The sequence below is a fragment of the Leishmania donovani genome, chromosome 7 (genome assembly GCF_000227135.1).
Source record: "Leishmania donovani BPK282A1 complete genome, chromosome 7".
Lineage (NCBI taxonomy): Eukaryota > Euglenozoa > Kinetoplastea > Trypanosomatida > Trypanosomatidae > Leishmania > Leishmania donovani.
Genome location: NC_018234.1, coordinates 513096 through 532467, shown reverse-complemented (window position 1 = coordinate 532467; position 19372 = coordinate 513096). Strand labels below are relative to the sequence as shown.

At 61.8% G+C, this 19372-nt stretch overlaps 7 protein-coding genes across 7 annotated transcripts; all 7 read right to left on the bottom strand.

The window, feature by feature from the left end:
- Window positions 1-984: 984 nt before the first annotated feature.
- On the bottom strand, window positions 985-3504 carry LDBPK_071250 (hypothetical protein, conserved; the record flags this gene model as incomplete). The annotated part of the gene is made up of 1 exon (XM_003858505.1): window positions 985-3504. The coding sequence occupies one exon, from the start codon at window positions 3502-3504 to the stop codon at window positions 985-987; it is 2520 nt and encodes an 839-aa protein (XP_003858553.1).
- A 1521-nt stretch (window positions 3505-5025) lies between these two features.
- LDBPK_071240 (RNA-editing complex protein, putative) lies at window positions 5026-6378 on the bottom strand (the record flags this gene model as incomplete). The annotated part of the gene is made up of 1 exon (XM_003858504.1): window positions 5026-6378. The coding sequence occupies one exon, from the start codon at window positions 6376-6378 to the stop codon at window positions 5026-5028; it is 1353 nt and encodes a 450-aa protein (XP_003858552.1).
- Window positions 6379-6930: 552 nt separating this feature from the next.
- LDBPK_071230 (lipoate-protein ligase-like) lies at window positions 6931-7944 on the bottom strand (the record flags this gene model as incomplete). Its single annotated transcript, XM_003858503.1, has 1 exon — window positions 6931-7944. One exon carries the CDS (start codon window positions 7942-7944, stop codon window positions 6931-6933), a length of 1014 nt encoding a protein of 337 aa, XP_003858551.1.
- A 1414-nt stretch (window positions 7945-9358) lies between these two features.
- Window positions 9359-9709, bottom strand: LDBPK_071220 (hypothetical protein, conserved; the record flags this gene model as incomplete). The annotated part of the gene is made up of 1 exon (XM_003858502.1): window positions 9359-9709. The coding sequence occupies one exon, from the start codon at window positions 9707-9709 to the stop codon at window positions 9359-9361; it is 351 nt and encodes a 116-aa protein (XP_003858550.1).
- A 1883-nt stretch (window positions 9710-11592) lies between these two features.
- On the bottom strand, window positions 11593-15327 carry LDBPK_071210 (cation-transporting ATPase, putative; the record flags this gene model as incomplete). Its single annotated transcript, XM_003858501.1, has 1 exon — window positions 11593-15327. The coding sequence occupies one exon, from the start codon at window positions 15325-15327 to the stop codon at window positions 11593-11595; it is 3735 nt and encodes a 1244-aa protein (XP_003858549.1).
- A 996-nt stretch (window positions 15328-16323) lies between these two features.
- LDBPK_071200 (hypothetical protein, conserved) lies at window positions 16324-17298 on the bottom strand (the record flags this gene model as incomplete). The annotated part of the gene is made up of 1 exon (XM_003858500.1): window positions 16324-17298. The coding sequence occupies one exon, from the start codon at window positions 17296-17298 to the stop codon at window positions 16324-16326; it is 975 nt and encodes a 324-aa protein (XP_003858548.1).
- A 1204-nt stretch (window positions 17299-18502) lies between these two features.
- Window positions 18503-19114, bottom strand: LDBPK_071190 (hypothetical protein, conserved; the record flags this gene model as incomplete). The annotated part of the gene is made up of 1 exon (XM_003858499.1): window positions 18503-19114. The coding sequence occupies one exon, from the start codon at window positions 19112-19114 to the stop codon at window positions 18503-18505; it is 612 nt and encodes a 203-aa protein (XP_003858547.1).
- Window positions 19115-19372: the final 258 nt, after the last annotated feature.

Genomic DNA, 19372 nt, shown 5'->3' with positions numbered 1-19372 from the left:
CGGTGCATCGCCCTGGCTTAGCCACACAGGGTGGGGCCACTGAACATTGTGGCACCGCGCACGGAGGTGCTCCTCATCATCAGGCGAGGGCGCTGCGAAGAACATAGAGAGCGCTAGACTACACGGAGAAATGTACGGGTGCGCATCTTGAACACCCAGTCGTCGAGTAACAGGCAACGGTGGGAGATGGAAAGGGCCGCGGGTAGTGGTGGAGAGCACGAAGAGCTGTACATCTCCGTGTACGTGCATGTGTCTGTGTGTATGTGTAGGAGTCTTCCGCACACACGCGGTGCAAGCGGAGCAGCAACGAAAACGTGCCTTTCACGGAAAACGAGGAAACGGCGGCGTGTGGCAGCGCCCCTGGGCAGATCAGCGAGTGCCATCGAGTGCGCCGATGTGCGGACGGACCTCGTGTACAGCCGGGAAGCGATTTATGCAGCGCAGCGACGCTACACGCTCGCTCTCGAGTCCGTGGTTTCCTGCTTTCTTAGTTCGCCCTCGTCTTTGCACGCGCACCGACACCGACGCGTCGCCGTAGAAAAAGGTGGAAAGGTCAAAAGGCCGATCAAGCACAAAGGGCACTCGACGGCTCGCCCTCGAATCAGTCCGCCCCCCCCCCTTTCCTCAGCAACAACAACGGCGACAAGCGCGCGAGCAGGAGCACAGCACACGTGTCTCGTCACGCCGCAGCGTACAGTCGCGCTGCCGCCGAGAACGGCGGCTGATTTGAGGGGGAGGGGGGCAAGACAAGAGAGGAGGTGGAAAGAGAGACGTGCACGTATGCTCGCCGTCTAGTCTATGTAATCTACTGGGTATACATGGTGTGTAGAGGCGCTCCGTTTGTCGGCAGAGAGCACCAGCGGCAGCAGCAGCGCGACTGAGGTGCGCAGTCCAGCGGGCACACGGAGCTCCTCTGCGCCTTCACCTCCCCCTGCTGCCCTATCCCGCTGAGGCTACGGCTCACGCGCCCCCCCCCCACACACTTTACTGCGCCACACCAAGACGCTGCTTTTCAGCTCCAGAGAGGTAGCGCTGGATCACTTCGGTGGTCAGCTCCTCCAGCTCGCGCACGACGCCGCTGAAGATGCTGTGCAATGTCTGAAGACTCCTCCGCGACGGCGTCGTGGCCGGCGAGGAAGTGCTGTGGGCAGAGGTGTTCACACACAGTGCATCCACCACCTGCCGCGCGCTCACTGTGCGCTTGTGCAGAATAGCAAGGCTCTCGACTAGAAGTCGGCGCGTCTTGAGAATGAACTCGAACATGGTCTGCTGCTCGCGAATGTAGTTCTCATCTATCACCCGCTGCCCGTGTAGCTCGCGCATCAAGGCATTGTTCACAACCTCCTCCTGTATTGTGAGACCGCCGCCGGTGTTGTTGCCAAGGAGCCTGCCCGGCGCCACGACATCTCCCCCAGGTTTGCCGCTACCACTCGCGTCGGCGCCGAGCAACGCCGGAAAATCAGCCGGAGCGGTGCTGCTGCCACTTCCAATCTGGCCGGCGCCCTGCACTGCCACCGAGTCTGTGAGGCAGGGAATCGTCTTTTTAAAGTTGGCGATGTCCTCGCCGGACACCTCGCCTTCCTTCGAGGCGAGCGCGACGAAGCGGTCTAGCAGCGCCTGCGTATCAGCCGGCAGCCCCTGGGCTATGGAGGGGTTCTGCAGGTACTGCATTAGCTTCCGGTAAGCCTCCGGGTCGGTGGCGCGGAGGGACTGAATGAACTGCAGGAATGGCCCGTTGCGCTCCATCAGCTCCGCCTTTGTGAACTCGTCGCACTGAAGGTCGAAGCGCGGGGCATTGCGTACGATGGTGGCGAGGAGAAGCGCAGAGAGGTTCGGGTCTGTGACACGGTCGGCGACGCGACCACGAAAGGCATTCAGCAGCGCCACCAAGTCACGGTCCTCCTCCTCGCGGCGGCGGATGGTGTACTCCATCGACGCGATGGCAGACCCCATAAGCGCGTTCATCTTTCGCGCGTGCTCCAGCTCCGCGCTCAGCGCCGCACCTCTGCTCATCAAGGCATCCGTGGGCGCCTTGCTCGTCTGCTGGTGGGCGGTAGCGCTGCCCAGTGCCTCACACATTCGGCGGTGCTCCGCTTGCAGGGAGCTCAGCATCCCCTCCACGTCGCGCAGGCGTTGCTCCAACGTGTCTTTCTTTGTCCGCTCCTCCGACAGCTGCCTCTCGATGCTTGACTTCTCCGTCTGTTTGACGCTCGTCTCCGTGCGGGCGTTGGAAAGGTCCATCTTGAGCTGCGTTACTTCGGCGCGCAGGCCGTTGCGCTCCCGCTCGGCGACGGCCACGTTAGACGCAATGTCTGTCACCTCCTTCGCCAGCTTCGCGTTGCGCTCCTCTAGCTCCTTGCGGTGCTTCCGCTCTGCTGTCAGCGCCGCATCCACCATGAGCCGCCTTTCCTCCTCCTTAAAGATGCGCAGTCGCAGCTCCTGCGCCTCCTCACGCGCCTTCATGAGCTTGTCTTCCATGCTCATCCGGCTATGCAGCTCTGCCTGCGCTTCCGCCCGCAGCTCGCTCTGCTGTGGATTCAGCGTATCCTCCACGGCGGAGGTGAGCGCGGCTTGCGCGGCGGGCGGTAGCTTCGGCAGAGGCACCACCGGCACCTGCAGCCCTGCAACATGCCAGACGCGCAGCGTGCCATCATTGCCGACACTCCACACCTGCGCCACCTCCTGGTGCATCGCCTTGCAGCAGCCGTGGATGAACTTGTCGTGCGCGCCCGCCACGCTGACAGTGATCTTCGCCGTGGTCGCCTCGATCTGTACGAGGCGCTTCGTGCAGGTGGTCGCCACCACAGTGCCAGACACCGCCACCATCCCTGTAACCCGCCCGATCCCGCTCACCCGACGCTGCAGTTGCAGCGCTCCGTCCTTCACTGCGTATATATCGACGTGCTCATTCGCTCGGGACACCCATATCGTTCCGGTGGTAGGCTCGTGCAGCAGCGCCACGACTTCACTCTTGCTCCCGCCGTGATAGATGACGCACTCACCAGTTACCGGGTCCCAGAGATACAAGGCACCGCTCGCATCCCCGCCAACGACGAAGCTGTAGAACTGAATCGCTGCCGTGCACGGGGATGTGGACGTGGAAAGGGTGCCGAGCCGCTGGTGATTCAGAGGGTGATGAACATACACAGAACCGCTGGCGGTGGCTATGACGGCGACGTGGCCGTTGAAGGAGAGATTCACCACCTGCACCTTTTTCTCTGCCCCAGGAATGAGCATTGAGTCCACCGGCGTGTGCGTGGCGAGCTCGTAGAAGTGAACGCGACCCTCTTTCGTGCTCACCCACACCTCCCCAAAGACCGCCATCATGTGTGTGACCTGCGCCGCCGTTGAGCCGTCATCGGCCTTGAGGGCGATGTCCGTCATATGGTCTCCGGAGCGCGCCGAGAAGACGGCGATGCCTCCGCTCTGCTTCGCTACCCATACCTCCTCGTTGGCCGCGCAGCAGATGCGTCCATCAACAGAGGCCGTGTGCAGGACGTCCATTGTGTCTCTGCCTCCGTGCGTGTGTCGGCGTGTATATGGCTTCCGCGGCTTCTCTGCCAGTGGCAGCGGTCGAGCTGAGGCGTGAACGGCGCAGAAGTCCCCAAATCCTCCAGCGGCGGCAACCAAAGCGCGCGAAGAAGAAACGTTGAGAAGACGAGGTGAGCACCGCTATCGACAGGCGGATGCGCCCGTGGCGCGCGCTGCACAGATGTGCGTATATAATATATGTATATATGTATATATGTATATATGTGTGTGTCTGGTGTGCCTGAGCCCGCGCAATGGCGTATGTGAGGAGTGTATGGACGGCCAGCAGACGCTCTGACCCCTCCTGTGAAGGTGCGCGCAGGCCTTCAGCTCTCGAGCCAGTGGAAGGTGGGAAGAACAGAGAAGTCGGCGCTGCTGTCTCTCTTGTGCCTGAGCGAGGGGGAGGGGCGTTTGCGTCCGGCGCAGCATGCGCTAAAACAGCCGTTGGGCTGTTGGATGTTAATGCCATTCACAAGTTCGGACAGCGAGGAGGAGGGTGCGGGTTAGCGGGGCAGTGCAGAGAGCGAGTGAGAACGTGCAGTGGCGCACGTGCCCAAAGAAGTGCCTCCTGGGGCACGATCAATGGTCGCTCCCCACAGCTACGATGGTGCAGTGAGCGCGGGCCGCTCAAGAGAGCGAGCAGCGCATCCTTGCTGCCCCCTCCCTAGTCACACATGACGAAACGGCCTTGTATGCCAGCAGGCGATCCGCTGTGACAGCTATCATTGCCATCAGCGCACGGTGCCACGGTGTCTTCCACACGAGCACGGCCAGAAAAAGTCGCGTGCGCCTTCTTTCTTGCAGCTCGGCATCGCCTTTGTTTGTTGTCTCGCCGTACCTTACTTAGATGGTCAGAGAGGAGAGGGGAAGTGACGCGAAGCAGCCAGAGAGATGATGCGCGCGTGCGCCAGAAAGCACAGATGCGTCTCAGTCGAATACAGGAGAGCTGCCAGAGGGGGGAAGAGTGCCAGAAGAGGCAGCAACAACGAAACGCTCCACAGCACGCACCGTCACTCATGCGCATGCGCGAGGACGTTCTCCTTCGCCGCGGAGACACGCCCTCTCGTACGATCCTGTTCGCCCCCACAGTTGCACGCGCAGGGACACCTCTTCACACCTCTCAGCCTGTCCCCGAAATGGAGCCCATCCCCTCCGCATCCCCTGCCCCTTCCAAGCACGCCCCAGCGTCGCCCCTTTTCGCCAAGTCCACAACATCATCGCATCCCCCTTCCTCCCTGCACACAAGAAGCAAAAGCCCCTCAGGCACGTAGTGCATGTCAATTTCGATGGGCACCGCCCCGGCGGCCAAGCCAACGGTAAAGAGAACGCAGTTGACTACATCGGCGCTGGTGCACCGTCCTGCAGCGCACGCATGTACCCTTCGCTGCGAAAGCAGACGACGACGCGAGCCTGCGGGATCCGCTTCCCTGCACACCCCTCATCGTCCACCACCACTACAGCTGGCGTGTACTGGCGTACTAAAACGAAATCGGGTCAAACGCGCACCACGTTACCAGAGCCGGGAAAGACCTGAATCACTGGATAGTGATAGTACTTCTTCAGCTGCGTATCAAACTGCGGCACCATACACAGTCGTCCCGTGACGAGAAAGCGGCCGCCACTCTGCATGTCCGCCTTCAGTGGGGCCCAAAACTCGTGCCCGTACACGCGCACCGTGTGGAAGTCCATGTCAGGATCTCCAGGGGCCGGGGTAGCAAACTCGGTCGCCACGGTGAACTGCAGCACATGATCCTCAAATACGTACCCCTCCTCCACCTCCTGCACGTCGCCCATCAGCACACATATGTTCACGCAACGCCAGTGCGCGGCAATGTCGCCCTCCTCCGGGGCGTTCGGGGCCACATCGAGGTGGTACTGCGGAGCGTCAGGCAGCGCTCCCTCCTGCTGTCGCACGTACTGCGCAGCACCGAAGCTAGAAGCGTTTGCAGGAAATGCGGTACCGTCTGCAGCTACATCAGGCACGCCACCAGACGCGCCAGCACTGCCACCACCATTGGCGCCAGGCTCTCCTGGAGTGGACACGGAGGCACCGCCAGCCCCTGGTGTCGTGCTCGCGCCGACGAGAGCAGACAGAGACGAAGCGGAGGTTGGCATGTCCATGTTGTGCTTCGCCTGATAGTGGTGCTGTAGCGCCGCCTCAAGTCGAAACGTCTTCTGGCACACTGTGCAGACGAACATGCGCTTCTCCCTCTCCTCAGCGACCCCGTCGGCGCCGCTTCCGTTCTCGCCATTGCTTGCAGTGGTTGCGCCAGCCGCGGCGGTGACGGGTGTGGCGGAGGCCTGCAGCACCCCTGGAGCGGTGCCTGGTGGAGTGGAAGACGACGCCACCCCGCCCATGGATGCGGCGGCGGCGCCGAAAGGGGCGGCAAAGTGCACCGGAAACGGTGAGGTGGCGCCGCCGGACAGTGGAGACGACGACGCCGCGGCGGCAGCCCCGGCCGGAGTTGCCGAGCTCGTCGTCGCTGTGGACGAGGAGGGGGCCCCACAATGCGCCCCACCCTTGAGCTGGTCCGTCTCCACAGGGACTAGCCTGCCGTCCTTCTTCATGAGCGCCTTGGCGTTGTTGCCGTGGCGGGTCATGATGTGGTGATTGAGGGCGTTGACGAGGCGGAACGTTTTGCCGCACTCGCCACACTGATACTGCGCATCCTTCGGGGCGCAGCAGACCGCCGTAGAGCGCACTTCGCGGATCGCGGTTGTGAGAGACGCCGCGGTATCGAGAATGAAGCTATGCCCTGACCATGGTGTTCCGCATTTCCCGGCGCGCGGCAGCGTTGCTGAGGCAAGCCACCGTCGCTGACAGGTTGCCACACCAATCCGTCGCATGAGCGCAGAGCTCGGAAAAAGCGTAGGGGGAGGAGTTGACTCTGTGTGAGTATGAATGTGCGTGTGTGTGTGTGTGGTGGGAGAGTGGGGCCCCCCTTGTACGGCAGTCGTTGCCGCAACGATACAAGCTGATGGTGATGCATTCAAGTGTCCAGTAGCATCAGGCCGCCAAAAGACGCAGATGCATAGGCGTGAGCACAGCGCCGGCACACCGATAGTTGGACGAGAGCGAAGGGGGTAGTGGGGGGAGACGTAGAGGGAGGACCGGCGCATGCGAGTCAGTGACGCACAGGGTGTGAATGTTGTGCTGCCGACGTCGGCAACAATGGCGAAGACGGCTTCGGTAGGAACTGGAGTGGAGAACGCGAAAAGGGGCTGCGCGGCACCGATGCTCTCTTCCGCTGCTCCGTAGGCACGGTTCACGGGCGTGGCCAGGTCACCTCTGAGCCAAGCAACTACGCCGTCGTGTTTATCTCTTCGACTTTGTATCTGTGAGCCACAGCTCCCGTACACTCCCTCGCGCACCCCCCGGCGACGCGAAGGGTCGATGGATTAGGTCGCGATGTCGAATACATTCTTGTCTCGCCACACATCCAGCAGCACTCGGGTCACCATCAGCAGCGCCGCGTCGCCGGCTAAGTCGGGCAGATCGAGGCAGAGTGACCCTGCCTCGTGCACCAGGCCCTGCATCACCGCCGTGGTGTCGCCAGTACGCTCCAGGCCCTCGACGGCGGCATCACAAGGTTGGCCGACCAGTAAAGCGGAAAGGCACCTCTGTACCCACCCTCCAGAGCTCCCACTCGATGGCGCCACAGCGCTAGCTGTGGCTGTCGTGGACGCCGCGCGTCTCACGACAACGGACGTGACGAGACGATGCTCGACTGTGGTGATCAGGTGCAATCCGGCTTCGGTTCCCGCCGCCATCTCCTCGAGGCCTTCCGAGCCCTCAAGGACGCACCGCTGCAGCACCGCCAGCAACTCCTCCTCCGCAAGGGAGCATAGCGATGCGACGTCCTGCCACACAGAAAGCGTTTTCAGGCGCCGCCGCAGTTCGCTGCCGCTGAGGAGCACCGTGGATGTAAACGACGGCATCGCGTAGGCCCAGTCCTTCGACGCTGTCTTGCGAACCGCCTCGCCAAGGGTGGCGGCGTCACCGCGGGTCGGCCGCCTGCCCTCTCCCTCGAAGAAGGGCATATCGGCCGCAACAGCTCCCACAACGTCCAGGGCAAAGAGAGGCGCGTTCTCGCAGCGGTGTCGCGAGGTGGCGAAGCTCTGCCGCAGCTTCACCGCGTCAAGCTCCCACGGCGTCGCTGCATCCAGCACGCGGTCGCCCTCCGCTAGGAAAAAGTCTGCCATGTTTCTCTTGAGTGCCGCCACGGCGCCCGGCCCACCAGCGATGCAGCCCGACTCGGCGAGTGAGGTGACAGGGCTTCGCACCGAGCCCACCGACGACGTCTCGAATGCCACGTAGTCCCCTTCTGGGCGAAGGTAGCGACTGACCGATGCGTGTGTGGTGTCCACGAGCAGTGTGCAGTGGTGGTACGCAATGTCACGCTGCACCCGCATGGCAGACCCCGTGATCTTCCTGCCGTCAAGGAACAGGTCGTGCCGCCCTGTCGTGGTCAATCGTGCCGGGTCGATTGCGTAGCTTGCACAGAGCCCGAGGCGCACCAGCTGGATCGTCTTCTCTGGAGCATAGCAAGTGCGGTGGGTAAGAAAAGAGAAGCAGAGGTTGCCCTCGTCGTGGAAAACGGCGCCGCCGCCAGAGGCGCGGCGCGCCAGGCAAACGCCGTCGGCCGCCGCCCGTCGCAGCGACACTTCCTGAAAGATGTTCTGGTTGCGTCCTACCACGACGCAAGGGCGGTTGACGTAGAAGAGGAGTAGACGCTGCTTCGTGTCGAGCGAAAGACCGCGAATGAGCGACTCTTCCGCCGCTAGATTTTCGAAGATGCTGAGGCTGTTGGTTTCAGCGACGACAAGGTTCGAGCCGCTATGCAGCGCCGCCGTGGGCGGCTTAGCTACCATGCAGTTTGACTCTAGGAAGGTTGCGAGGGACGTGGGCTGGAGTCGATATCGCTGCACGACAGTCTGCCACATGGTTGCACACGATCAAGTTGCACGTGCGTATGTCCGCGTGTGCCTGGGCCTACGTGGCGCCGGCACCGAACGGATAAAAGGGAGACGGGGCGAGCAAGGCAGGCGACCGAAGCAAGAGAAAGGCGAGGGATAACAGGGATGTATACAGAGGCCTGTGCATGCGCATACGTGTGTGTGTGTGTGTGTTTATAAGAGGGAAAAGAGTCGAAACAGGAGAATGACAGAGGGAGCGCGTGCGTGCCGGTTAGCACGCGCTCGGTGGGGGGCGGAGTACGGGGTGCGGGGAGAGATCTCCACAAGCAAACGTGTTGTCAGTGGACAGCCCCACCGCGTATCTTGCGGTGGGTATGCGTGCAGCATGAATCTGTTCCCGTGGCATTACGCGTGCAGCGAGTGTCGTTATCCTGCGCATCGTTTCGTAGCTCGCGGCATCGCCCAAAACGGAGTCGAGGCCAGGAGAGCGAAGAAAAACAACACACGCATGCGGGAAAGCTGAGAGCCGAGGAGGTCGTGAGCGAGGCATGTTATACCACCACGTCGAGCGCATCTTCACCCCTCTCCTTGACCCTTCGTGGTCCGCTTTTCAGGCCTCTCTCTCTGCCTCGCCCTTCCAGTTTGGAAAGTCAGTGTACATCGTTATCCTCAAAAGCGTGCACGCCAAGCTCGCGTCCCTACAAGCAAGAAGGGAAGCACAAACCCCTTCGTCCGCCCTGCACCCTAAGCCCACCGCTGCATCTCGGCTTTCATGGGCGGTCGCACGCCGCGGCGAGCAGAGCGGCAGTCGCGGCTCAGTGAGCGCAAAAGAAAGCAGAGGGGAAGGTGCCCTCAGTGAAGCATCCAAGAGGACGACACGCCACCCCCTCCGCCACGCCTCACGACCACCTCACTCGTCGGTAGTCGGTACGGCCTTGGGAACGGTGTCCTCGTAGGACACCTCGACGGTGTTGTTCGCGGTCGATCTACGGAGAAGATAGCTGCCGAGGTAGTCTACGGGATTCGGTGGTCGCACTCGGCACACGTCCTCCAGAGCAAGCGCCAGCACCCCCAGCACCGTGCGCTCCAGGTAGACCTGAGTGGAGAGGGTGGTGAGGTCGTTGTCATTGGCGGCGGCATTCGTGGCCGCCGCCGCAGGCAGAAGGCCGTCTTCGGTGGGGACTGGTGCCGCCAATGGCGGGCGCTCCTCTCCGGCGTTCGCTATCGGCGTCGCTGCAGGCGTCGCTGTAGGCGATGACATGATCGTGGGGCTCACACTACGCGTACCAAACGAGAAAAGGAGAGGCAGCGCTCTCTAGAGAGCGGGCACGCCACGGGATGCGCTACGAGGCTGCGCGGTTGTGTGCAGCGCGCGTGCAAGTTCGCCGAGCGTGACACGCGGCACCGCAGGAACCACGTGCGCTGGGTGTACAACGGCAAGAAAGCGAGGGAATAGGCAAGGCCAAGGACAGACAGAAGTAGAGAACGCGCTTGTTGGGATGATGTAATCAGGAGCGTCGGCCACGTCTCGTGCGACAGGCGTGCGCAAGCACGTTCTGTGGAGCGCATCGCTGAGGCGCGCCAAAAAGAGAACGAGAGCATGAAATGCGACGCGAGAGGGAAGGAGAGAGTGGAGAGGAGGGGGGTGGTGGCTAGAGGACCGGAGAGACGACCGAGTCCATGCCGGTCAGCACCATCCCTTGTCACCCCACGTTTGAAAGCGAATCTCGATCACGACCAACACACACGCAAACGGCTACACTGTCCCCACGCACGGAGGGCGCCTCGGCGATGCAGGTCTACCGACAGAGACGCTGTGCGCCCTGCACGCGTGCGTGCGTTGAGTGCGAATGTTTCTCCAACGATCTGTGCGCTTCGCCACGGGGACTTTCCAAGCCACGCACACGCGAAAAAAAAAAGAAGTGGGGGACGGGCGCAGCCGGGGACGATGGAGGCGGTGTGTCACTCCCTCCGACTCTCTTTGGCGCACGCGTCACGCATAGCTCTTGCACGCGCAGACGCGCGGCAAGCGAGTAGAAGAGCGCCGGAGTAGGTTACAGTATTAAGATGAGTTACACCACAGAGACACAACACCGAAGAGAACAACCATAGACAGCGAGGCAGCGGTCAACACCGACATAAAGATAGTGCCGCAGCTGGCAATGACGACGAGGGAAAGAGAGAAAGCGCGAGAAAGTAGCAGTTGTAGAGGCACTGAGTGATGAACGAGCGGGAAGACAGAGAGGACACCAGTAAGGATGTCCGCTCGATCCCCCATTATATGGCGCTGCCCATATCCCTTGTCGCCATCATCACACCCCGCCCCCCCCTCACGCCCCCCACATACGCAGATGGCGCAGCACCACCACAACCACACTTAAAGCGAAGCCTACTGCCCCCCCCCTCCGCAACCGTCAAGCAACGAGAAGCGAGGCGCGAGCGCCTCAAAACACAACGTCACTGGCGCACGCACGCGCACCCATTCAATCACCAGAGGAGGAGGAGAGAGAGAGAGGCCATCACACACCACATACACGCACACCTCCAGGCGAGCAGCAGACGACCACAGATCAAAAACCGATACAACCACAGAATGAGATATGAAAAAGGTGAGGAGGGGCGCGATGACGCACGCGGGCCCACAGGCGTGCCCGGAAAGCAAGGCATACAGTGGCGCGTCTTTGAATGCCTATGTCGGTGTGCCTCCGCACGCCGCATCGAGAACCCCACACACACACACACACACACGCACACACTTACGGAGACGCAGACACGCAGAACCGCGCAAGGAGAAAGAGAGAAACAGCACGAACTCAAGTAGAAGAGCCACCGATCGATCCATCCATGCACGTGTTCCGAATCCACTCAGCACAGCGAGTAAGGCGCTCACAGAGAGCCTCTTACAAGGAGAGGGAAGGGTGGGTGGAGGCGACGGACTGCACTACTCGTGTGACCGCAACCTCTGCGACGACCTGTGTTGCACCGGCCACTGCAGCGTGAAGCTCTCCGAATTGCGAGCCCGAACTTACCTATCCACCGCTCGAGTACTCCGCACAACATCCACTGCAGAAGCCTACCCCCATTCGCCTTTCCTTTCTCTGCCAGCCACAACACCCTGGCATCGTGTGGCGGATCCCTCACTGCTCAGTAGTCCGTGAAGAGCATCAGAGAAGCCTTCTCAATCACAAAGCAGCCCACGGCGTCGAGCAAGAGGAGCTGCGTGAAGCGCGTGCGGAACTCCTCGGTGGGAAAGGCGGTGATTTCGAACTCCTCGTTGAACTCCGGGCTCGCCTCGGAGGCGAAGCAGAAGACGACGAAGCCGAGGATGATGAGGGCAATGAGCATGGGGCGGTTTTTGCGTATGCCCTGCATGAATGGCTCGCCGCGGTAGTTCACCGCGAACGTGACGCCGGAGATGAGGGTGGTAAGGAGGAACATGGTGGAGTTCAGCAGCGTCGGCTTGAACTCGACATCCTGGTAGTTCTTCCTCATGTCACTCATGGTCGCCGCGTCCACCTCCGCCACCATCCACGACGTCTTCATCATGCAGTATAGGTGCAGCGCAAACTGGAAGAAGACTGTGCAGATCATGTACGGGTGGAACACTTTCGTGACAGGCCGCTGGCGGCACAGGTGCGTCAGCGGCTTGCTGCGAGACATGAAGAGAAAGCACACAGACAAGATGATGCCGGCCAAGATCATCTGCTTCTCGCCAAACTTCACGCCAGCGCAGTGCAGCACCGACATGGAGTACGCCTGCGTAAGGCAGTTCAGGGCGAGGATCTTGTACATCATGTGCGTCGTCACAAGCGTCGTGCGGCCAAGCCGGATGATGTCGCACACGGAGGTGAGCGCTTTGGAGCGGCACGTGAACGGCGCCGCGATGGACGCGTCGCCAAGCTTGATCATCGGCGGGCCGCCCATATTCTCGTCATCCGAGTTGAAGAGGGACTCCATCAGGAAGTCCGAGTCGCCGGTGCCATTCAACGGCGGTGGCGGCGCGGCCGCCTTCTTGTCTGCCTTGGCCTTTTCCGCCTCCTTCAACTGTTTGTTCCACGCCGTGATCTGCTTGATCTCCACCTTGCGCTTCGCCTCCAGCATCTTCCACCTCATCATCTGCATGAACGGCGTCCCCACCGGCGGTTCGGGAGGCACGACGGTGAACTTGAAATTCGGCGGCACCTTCAGATCGGCCGGCACATCCGGCTCGTTGTGCGGCTGCGGGCCAACCACCAGCTCCTTGTTCTCCGCCTTGGGAGCGACAGAGGCCGAGTTCAGCACGGCAATGCCGGCATGTGCCTGCTTGAGCGCACCAACGTCGTTCGTGCCGTCGCCGGCCATCATGACGATGTGGTTCTTCTTCTTGAGGTCTGTGACGATTTCCTCCTTCTGCGTCGGAGCGCAGCGAGCCCAGATGGTGACATGCTCGTTGTACGTCTCTACGATGTGCTGCATCGACTCAGGGCTGATCGTCTCCGCGTTCACGCAGAGGTCCCACTCGTTTTCGCGCGGCGCCAGCTTGCGACGGCTGCGTTGAAAAGTGTTGGCGATGATGTCCTGGGACGTCCCCGGCTGCACGACGCTCGACACCGAGTCCACCCACTCTACTCCGCCACCTGCCGCGTCCTTCGCCACCAGCTGGCGTTTGCACAACAGCATCGACACGTCCTTGCCGACCGAGATAGCCGTCTGCACGCTGTCGCCGGTGATGATGACACAGCGGTGGCTGCCACCCTCCAAATTTTCGATCGTCTCCTTGGCGTCCTTCTTTAGCGGGCAAACATACACAGCGAGACCGGCGAACCGCAGCCCCTTCTCGACGTTCTCGCGGCGCAGCGCAAGAATGGTCTCCTTCGACGCCCGCTCCGCATCTGTCAGCGAGCGATACGCAAGGGCGATGACGCGGTACCCCTTGGCCGCCGTCTCCTCGGCGATTTTCAGGCAGTCTTCGGGGACAGACTCGCACAGGGCAGCGATGGACTCCGGCGAGCCCTTGGCGACGATGTACTTGCCATCTGAGGCGGAGACGACGCAGGCCATGCGGCGCAGCGTGGCGAGGAAAGGAAAGCGCAGGAGAACCTTGTACATCTTCTGCGGCGCCGCGGTCCCTTTCTTGGCCTTCGCCTGCCCCTCCTTGTCCTCATCCCTGGGCGGTTTGGGGTCGTAGAGAATGTTGTCCTCGCTGTCGATGCGGTAGCCCAGGGCGGTGATGGCGGCCTTCTCCATCTCATCTCCGGCCAGCGTCTCTTCGTCGAGGTAGACGAGGGAGTGGCACGTGGCCAGCACCATCTCCGAGTACTTCGGAATCGCCTTGAGTTTGTTCAGCAGCCCCTTGCCATCAATCATGTCCACACCGCCGAAGAGCATCTCGTCCGTGGTGAGAGTGCCGGTCTTGTCGAAGCAGCACGTGTCTACTTTTCCAGCGTACGGGATGCGGAACGGCTCCGTGCAGAACACCTGCAGCTTCGTCAGCGCAAGCAGAGTCGTGTTGACGGCCAGCGACAGCTCCATCGGAAGCTCCGGCGGCACCACGGAAGTGATGATCTGCACGCAGGACAGGAAGAGCTTCCACCGGCTGCGGTGCGGATCTGCGAGACCACGCTTCAGCAGGTAGCCGCTGGCTGCCAGCGCGAAGACCACGAGCACGCCAATGAAACCAAAGGCCTCGCCGCTGTTCTCGCTGACCCGGCCCTGGCTGTGCAGGATGGTACGCAGCAGCTTGCCTTGCTTCGTCTCGAAGCCCGTCTTCAGCACGACGGCGAGTGCCTTGCTCCTGTCGCGGCTGTGCGCGCCCTCCTCGGAGGTCTCGTGAGGGCCGTTGCTCAGCAGAATCTGCGTGCCGGAGAACAGCATGTGCCGCGCGTGCTTCTTGACGCTGAGGGCTACATCCACGTCATCCGGCGCTTCCTTAAGCTGCGGCGTCGACTCGCCTGTCAGAGTCGCCTCGTTCACCACTGCAGTGCCTTTCACCAGCAACGCGTCAACCGGGCACGGGGCGTTGCTCGGCACCACGATGATATCCAGCGGCAACAGGGCGTCGGTCTTGATCGTGACGCGCTTGCCGCCACGCATGACGTCGATGTCGCGTACTGGCACCTCCGCCATGTCGCGGAGCGTGCGCATGTTGCGGATGCGCTGGTAGACCGTCGTGCACTCCATGCCCACCATCATGAAGCCGGTGAAGAGGGAGTAGTACCAGTACTCGTCGAGGCACCAGAGCAGCACGCAAAACATTTGAAACACGAAGAACGGGGAGAGGGCATGGTCGACGAAGAGGTCCTGGAACTCGGGGATGACCACCTCCATCTTGTTGAGCCCGTACGTGTCCACCTGCTTCGTGCGGTCCGCCTCCTTGTCGAGGCCCTCCCAGTGAATATAGTAGGAGAAGCTGTGCTTCGTGGGGAAGCGCGGCTTCACGAAGATACCTTCACGCCCGTCCAGCTTCCACTTACGCTGCTGGAACACAAAACACGGCGGCTGACCGTCTTCACCCTCCTGGTGCAGCGGCACGATCTCCGACTCGCCCTTGTGCAGGTGCGTCTCCACCAGGACATCCGTCGCCTCTGTTAGCTGCTCCATCGCCACAGGTCGATAAATGATGCGAGCGCGAAACCGCACGGACCAAATCGTGAAGAGGGAGAGGAAGGAGTGAAGGAAGACGAAAATGGGAAAGCAGATGGCGTGAAAGAAGTCGATGTACGTCTGATGCACCAGGTACGTCACACGGTCCCAGACGAGCTCGGGGTAGAGGTAGAGGACGACGGAGACGACGTAGAGCACCGTGAAGGGCCACACAGTGATCCAGGTGTACCACTCACGGCGCCGCAGGAGCCGGAGCTGCCGGATCATGGTGTTCCCAACGATGTTCTCGGTCGGCATCGCTGGTAACGAGGGTGTGCTCGGCGTGGCCTACGAGAGATCGATAAGTACAGGAAGAAGCCGCAGGGGAGCAGCAGTGGCAGCACCGACGCACGTGAGATGCGTGCGGGGAGGATCGAAGCGAATGGCCTGCTTACTCGTACGGGCACAGAGGGAGAGCAAGGGCAAGAACGGGCGCTGACGCCGGCAGCAAGAAGAGCCGCACCGGAATCGAAGAAAAAAAAGGCACCAACGAGACTTGAAGGAAGTCTCGGAGGCTACCACCCACGTTGAGGTGTGGGGCGGGGGGGACAGAGGGATTCAAGTACTGCCGAAATGTGCACGGAGAAGTCGTAGAGGAGAGGACAGGGGAGAGGGGAGAAGAGAGAGCTAACTTGGCGCAGAGCGGGGCAGAGCGCCACACAAGGGCTGTGCTGGCGCTGAGTTCCGCAGGAAGGCAAATGAGCAGCCACAGCGCTCTGAGGTCTTCAAGAGGGCGAAGGAGCGGTGAACACGGCCCACATGTGGTCTGCGCTCGTGTGTGCGGCCCACTTCAAACTGGAGAAGCGAGCGAGCGTCGGTACGCGTCTGCGTTACGGAAGGAAAGGTGGGCAACGAAGAACAAGAGGCAGTAATGAGCCTGCTTTGAGGGCACGCGAGACGTGAAATTGCGGCAGCCAGTCACGCAAAGACAAGCACGCCCACACGTATGCGCGTATGCCATCATAGCCCTTGAGTACACATCGTGCTTGGCGCTCTCCTCTCGCCATGCGTCATCCCCCCTCGTCGCGTGCAAGCACGCCTCCGTTAGCTGCCAGGTAGAGGGGCACGCACCACCACGAACAATACGCCAAGAGGAAGATGATGCAGCGAGCAGGGCGGAGAGACCGAGATCGAGATGATGGCGGACAGACAGCCATAATGAGCACGTCCGTTGCACCTCTCTCTACATATATATACACATGAAACTCCATGGTAGTCCCCCCACCGATCCTACCGAGTGCACAGCAGGGTCCCTTAGCGCGCACCTTGCTCCTCGATGCGCTTCACAAGGCGCACTGCCTCCTCTACGCCGGTTGCAGCGCACGCGTGAAGCCAGCGCGTGGCCTCCGTGAAAAGATGCACCACCTGTGGCGCAGCGGCGGAGCAATCGCTTTGGGCGTGCTCAGTCGCTGCAAGGAGAAGCTTACCCAAGTTTAGCTGCGATGGTGGGTACCCGGCCTCTGCCGCCTGTCGATACCACCGCATCGCCTCGCCCCAGTCCGCGGCGTCTTCGGCCGCCTCCGCCGGCAGCTTGGAAGACGCGGGTGCGCCACGCTCGTAGGTCTCGCCGAGCTCATGCATGGCAGGAAGGTAGCCTGACGAGGCAGCGCATCGCAACCACGTCTCGCTCGATGTTGCATCTCGCTGCAGGCCCGCTGTGCCATCGCGCAGGCAGACGGCCACAGAGTGCATCGCACCCGGGTGGCCTACGCTGATGGCTGCGTCAAGAAAAGACAATAGTTCTGGCATGGGTATGGCGCACGACTCGATCTGGCCAAGCGTGACGACCTCAGCGAGCGCTGCACCAGCCAGCACAACTGGAGAGGAGAGCAGCGTGAGCCCGTCCATCGGGTGTGCAGTAACAAAGGCGGAAAAAATGTCTGCGGCAGCCACCAATGACGGCGCCTGCGCAGCATCCACAATGCACTCGGTGACCTCTGCGTCGACGCCGGTGCCAAGCGACCGGGAGTGCCGCCGACACGGGCGCTGCCCTTTCAGCTGCGCGCGTTCTTGCTGGAGAATGCGCAGCACATTGGCGAGGATGCGCTGCAAGGGCGCCGGCAACAGTGATGCCACGCCTACGGGGTGCGCTAGGCACCGCACCCGATCCTCCACAAAGGAACTAGAAGCACCGCTACACCCCTTCCAGGACGGCAGGCACCCCTCGTGTGAGCGTGGGGAGGCGCTAGAAGGAGCAGCAAGGCCGCTTCCATTACTGCACCTCATCATCGATGGCGGTGCCGCACCTCCGTGGAGTGGAGGTGCTGGCGCTGCGGAAGCGCGACCAGAGGTGGTGGCGGAGTGCTCCGCACGGCTTGGTGGAAAGGGGAAGGAGTTGCAAGCGGGCGACGATGTGCTGCCCGTCAGAGGCCCAGCATTGGCTTGCTTAGAGTTCCTTCCTGCTTCCGCTGCGGTCGTCAAGCCGTCACCGTGCAGTATGTGGGCGCGAGAAGAAGATCCACCGCGAAAGCCCCGGCGCATGGGGGACGTCACCGGACGGGGCGGGAGGTAGCTTCCAAAGTTGACGTCCAGTGGCGGTGGGGTGCTCGTCATGAGATGGGCGACTGGACGGCTCCGAGTCGGCGGCATGGCGCGCTGCAAAAGCTGGAGAAAAGCGGAAATGGAGGAAGCGAGACGGCCCACCGGCGGTGGGAGGGGAGGCGTTGATGTGCGCGCCGTTGTGTCGAGCGGCTGTGATGTGCCCCTGTGCCCCCTGCCCCTTCTCAGAGCTGTCCGGTTGGCGCATGTGTGTGTGTGTGGTGGGGGGGGGGGGGGTAGCCAACGCGCATCAGCAAAGCCCGCACCCGTGCACGAGCGCGCACGAGCGAGCCGCGGAGCGGCGGAAACGAAGTGAAGGGAAGAGGCAAAACCGTAGAGACAGAGGGGGGAAGCTCGAGCAGAGCACTCGCACACACACACAGATATATATATATATATATGCATACGTGTACATGTGCAGACACAGCATGACGATTTATGCACCGCCACTGCGCTCACCAGCGCCTCCACACAGAGAGGTGAGAGGGAGAGCCATTGGAGGCACGCGTCTCAGCCACTGTACGGTGTCGCCACAGCTGTCACGGTGCGGCGCAACGCCACCGAAAGTAGCAGCTATGCGCAACGTAGCGCAGGAAGTGGGGAAGCGATGGTGCAGTGGCAAGGGGCGACAGCCGCCGCTCAGCAGAGGCCGCTTCATTGAAAAACAACTTTGCCGGCTGATGATGATGCGCGCGTGCTCTGCGCCGCGCTCCTTCCTTTCGTGTGACGCAAGTATCCGCATGCACATGCACGCGTTCGGCATGCGGAGAGCCCGTATAGGCTCTCACAGGGCCGCGTGTGGTGGGTGCACACCAACACAAGGCAGGCGCGTGCTGAAAAACTATCCAGAAAGAGGCGCCTGCAGGGCTGTCTTCGCCTCTCGGTGTCTCTCGGTTCACGGGCACGTGCCTCTCCCTCCCGCATGACGGGACGGCCAACGTCCCGGCTGCGAAGCGGCAAAGATGGCATGATAGAGACGTCGCTGCCTCGCCACCGTGTTGTCGGGAGCGCGCAGGATACGGAGCGAGTCCTCAGTACGGCGCAGTCGATCGTATGAAAGACGCACGGTGGGGCACTGATGCTTGCCGGATCGCCAGTAGGCGTACGGCTCCACATGATACCTCCCAGCAAGGTCGACGAGGACGTCGTCGCCAAGCACCTCAGCGACGGCGGCGACGAACGCGGCGGGGCCCACCACGTGCACGGTGTACACACAACCCTTCCTTGGCATTCCCGGTTGTTCCACGACACCCGGTGCGTGCAGCTCTGCCGGCTCTGATGGCAACAGCGGCGCTGCAGGGCCGCCGCCGTCGTCGACAGAAAAGAAGCTCGACGTGCTCAGGGTGCATTGTAGCCCCGCCGAGACGCCGGTGATGTCCAAGGTCCCCACTTGAAGGCCGTGGATGGCGCCGACGGCACGGACAATGGACGTGCCACGCCATGGGCTTCCCGCGCCTCGATCAGCGCCGTTGAGCAGGGAGCGGCTGATGCGCGTCGCACACCGCATTGCCTGTGCAGAGCGCACAGTGAAGAAGACGGTGGTGGTACAAACCTAGTCGGTACCAGTCCCCCATGAGGGCACACGGGCAGCGGTGTGGAGTGTGTGTGTGCGCGCGCACGCGAGGCGGTGTGTCGCACAAGCAGAGCGACCGATACCGAGAAGTGAAAGGGAGAGTATAATGGAGGCGCAAGTAGCGTTGCATAGCGAATCAAGCGCAACAGCATACGCAGAGGGAGGCTGAGAATACCGCACAGGAGAGGTGCA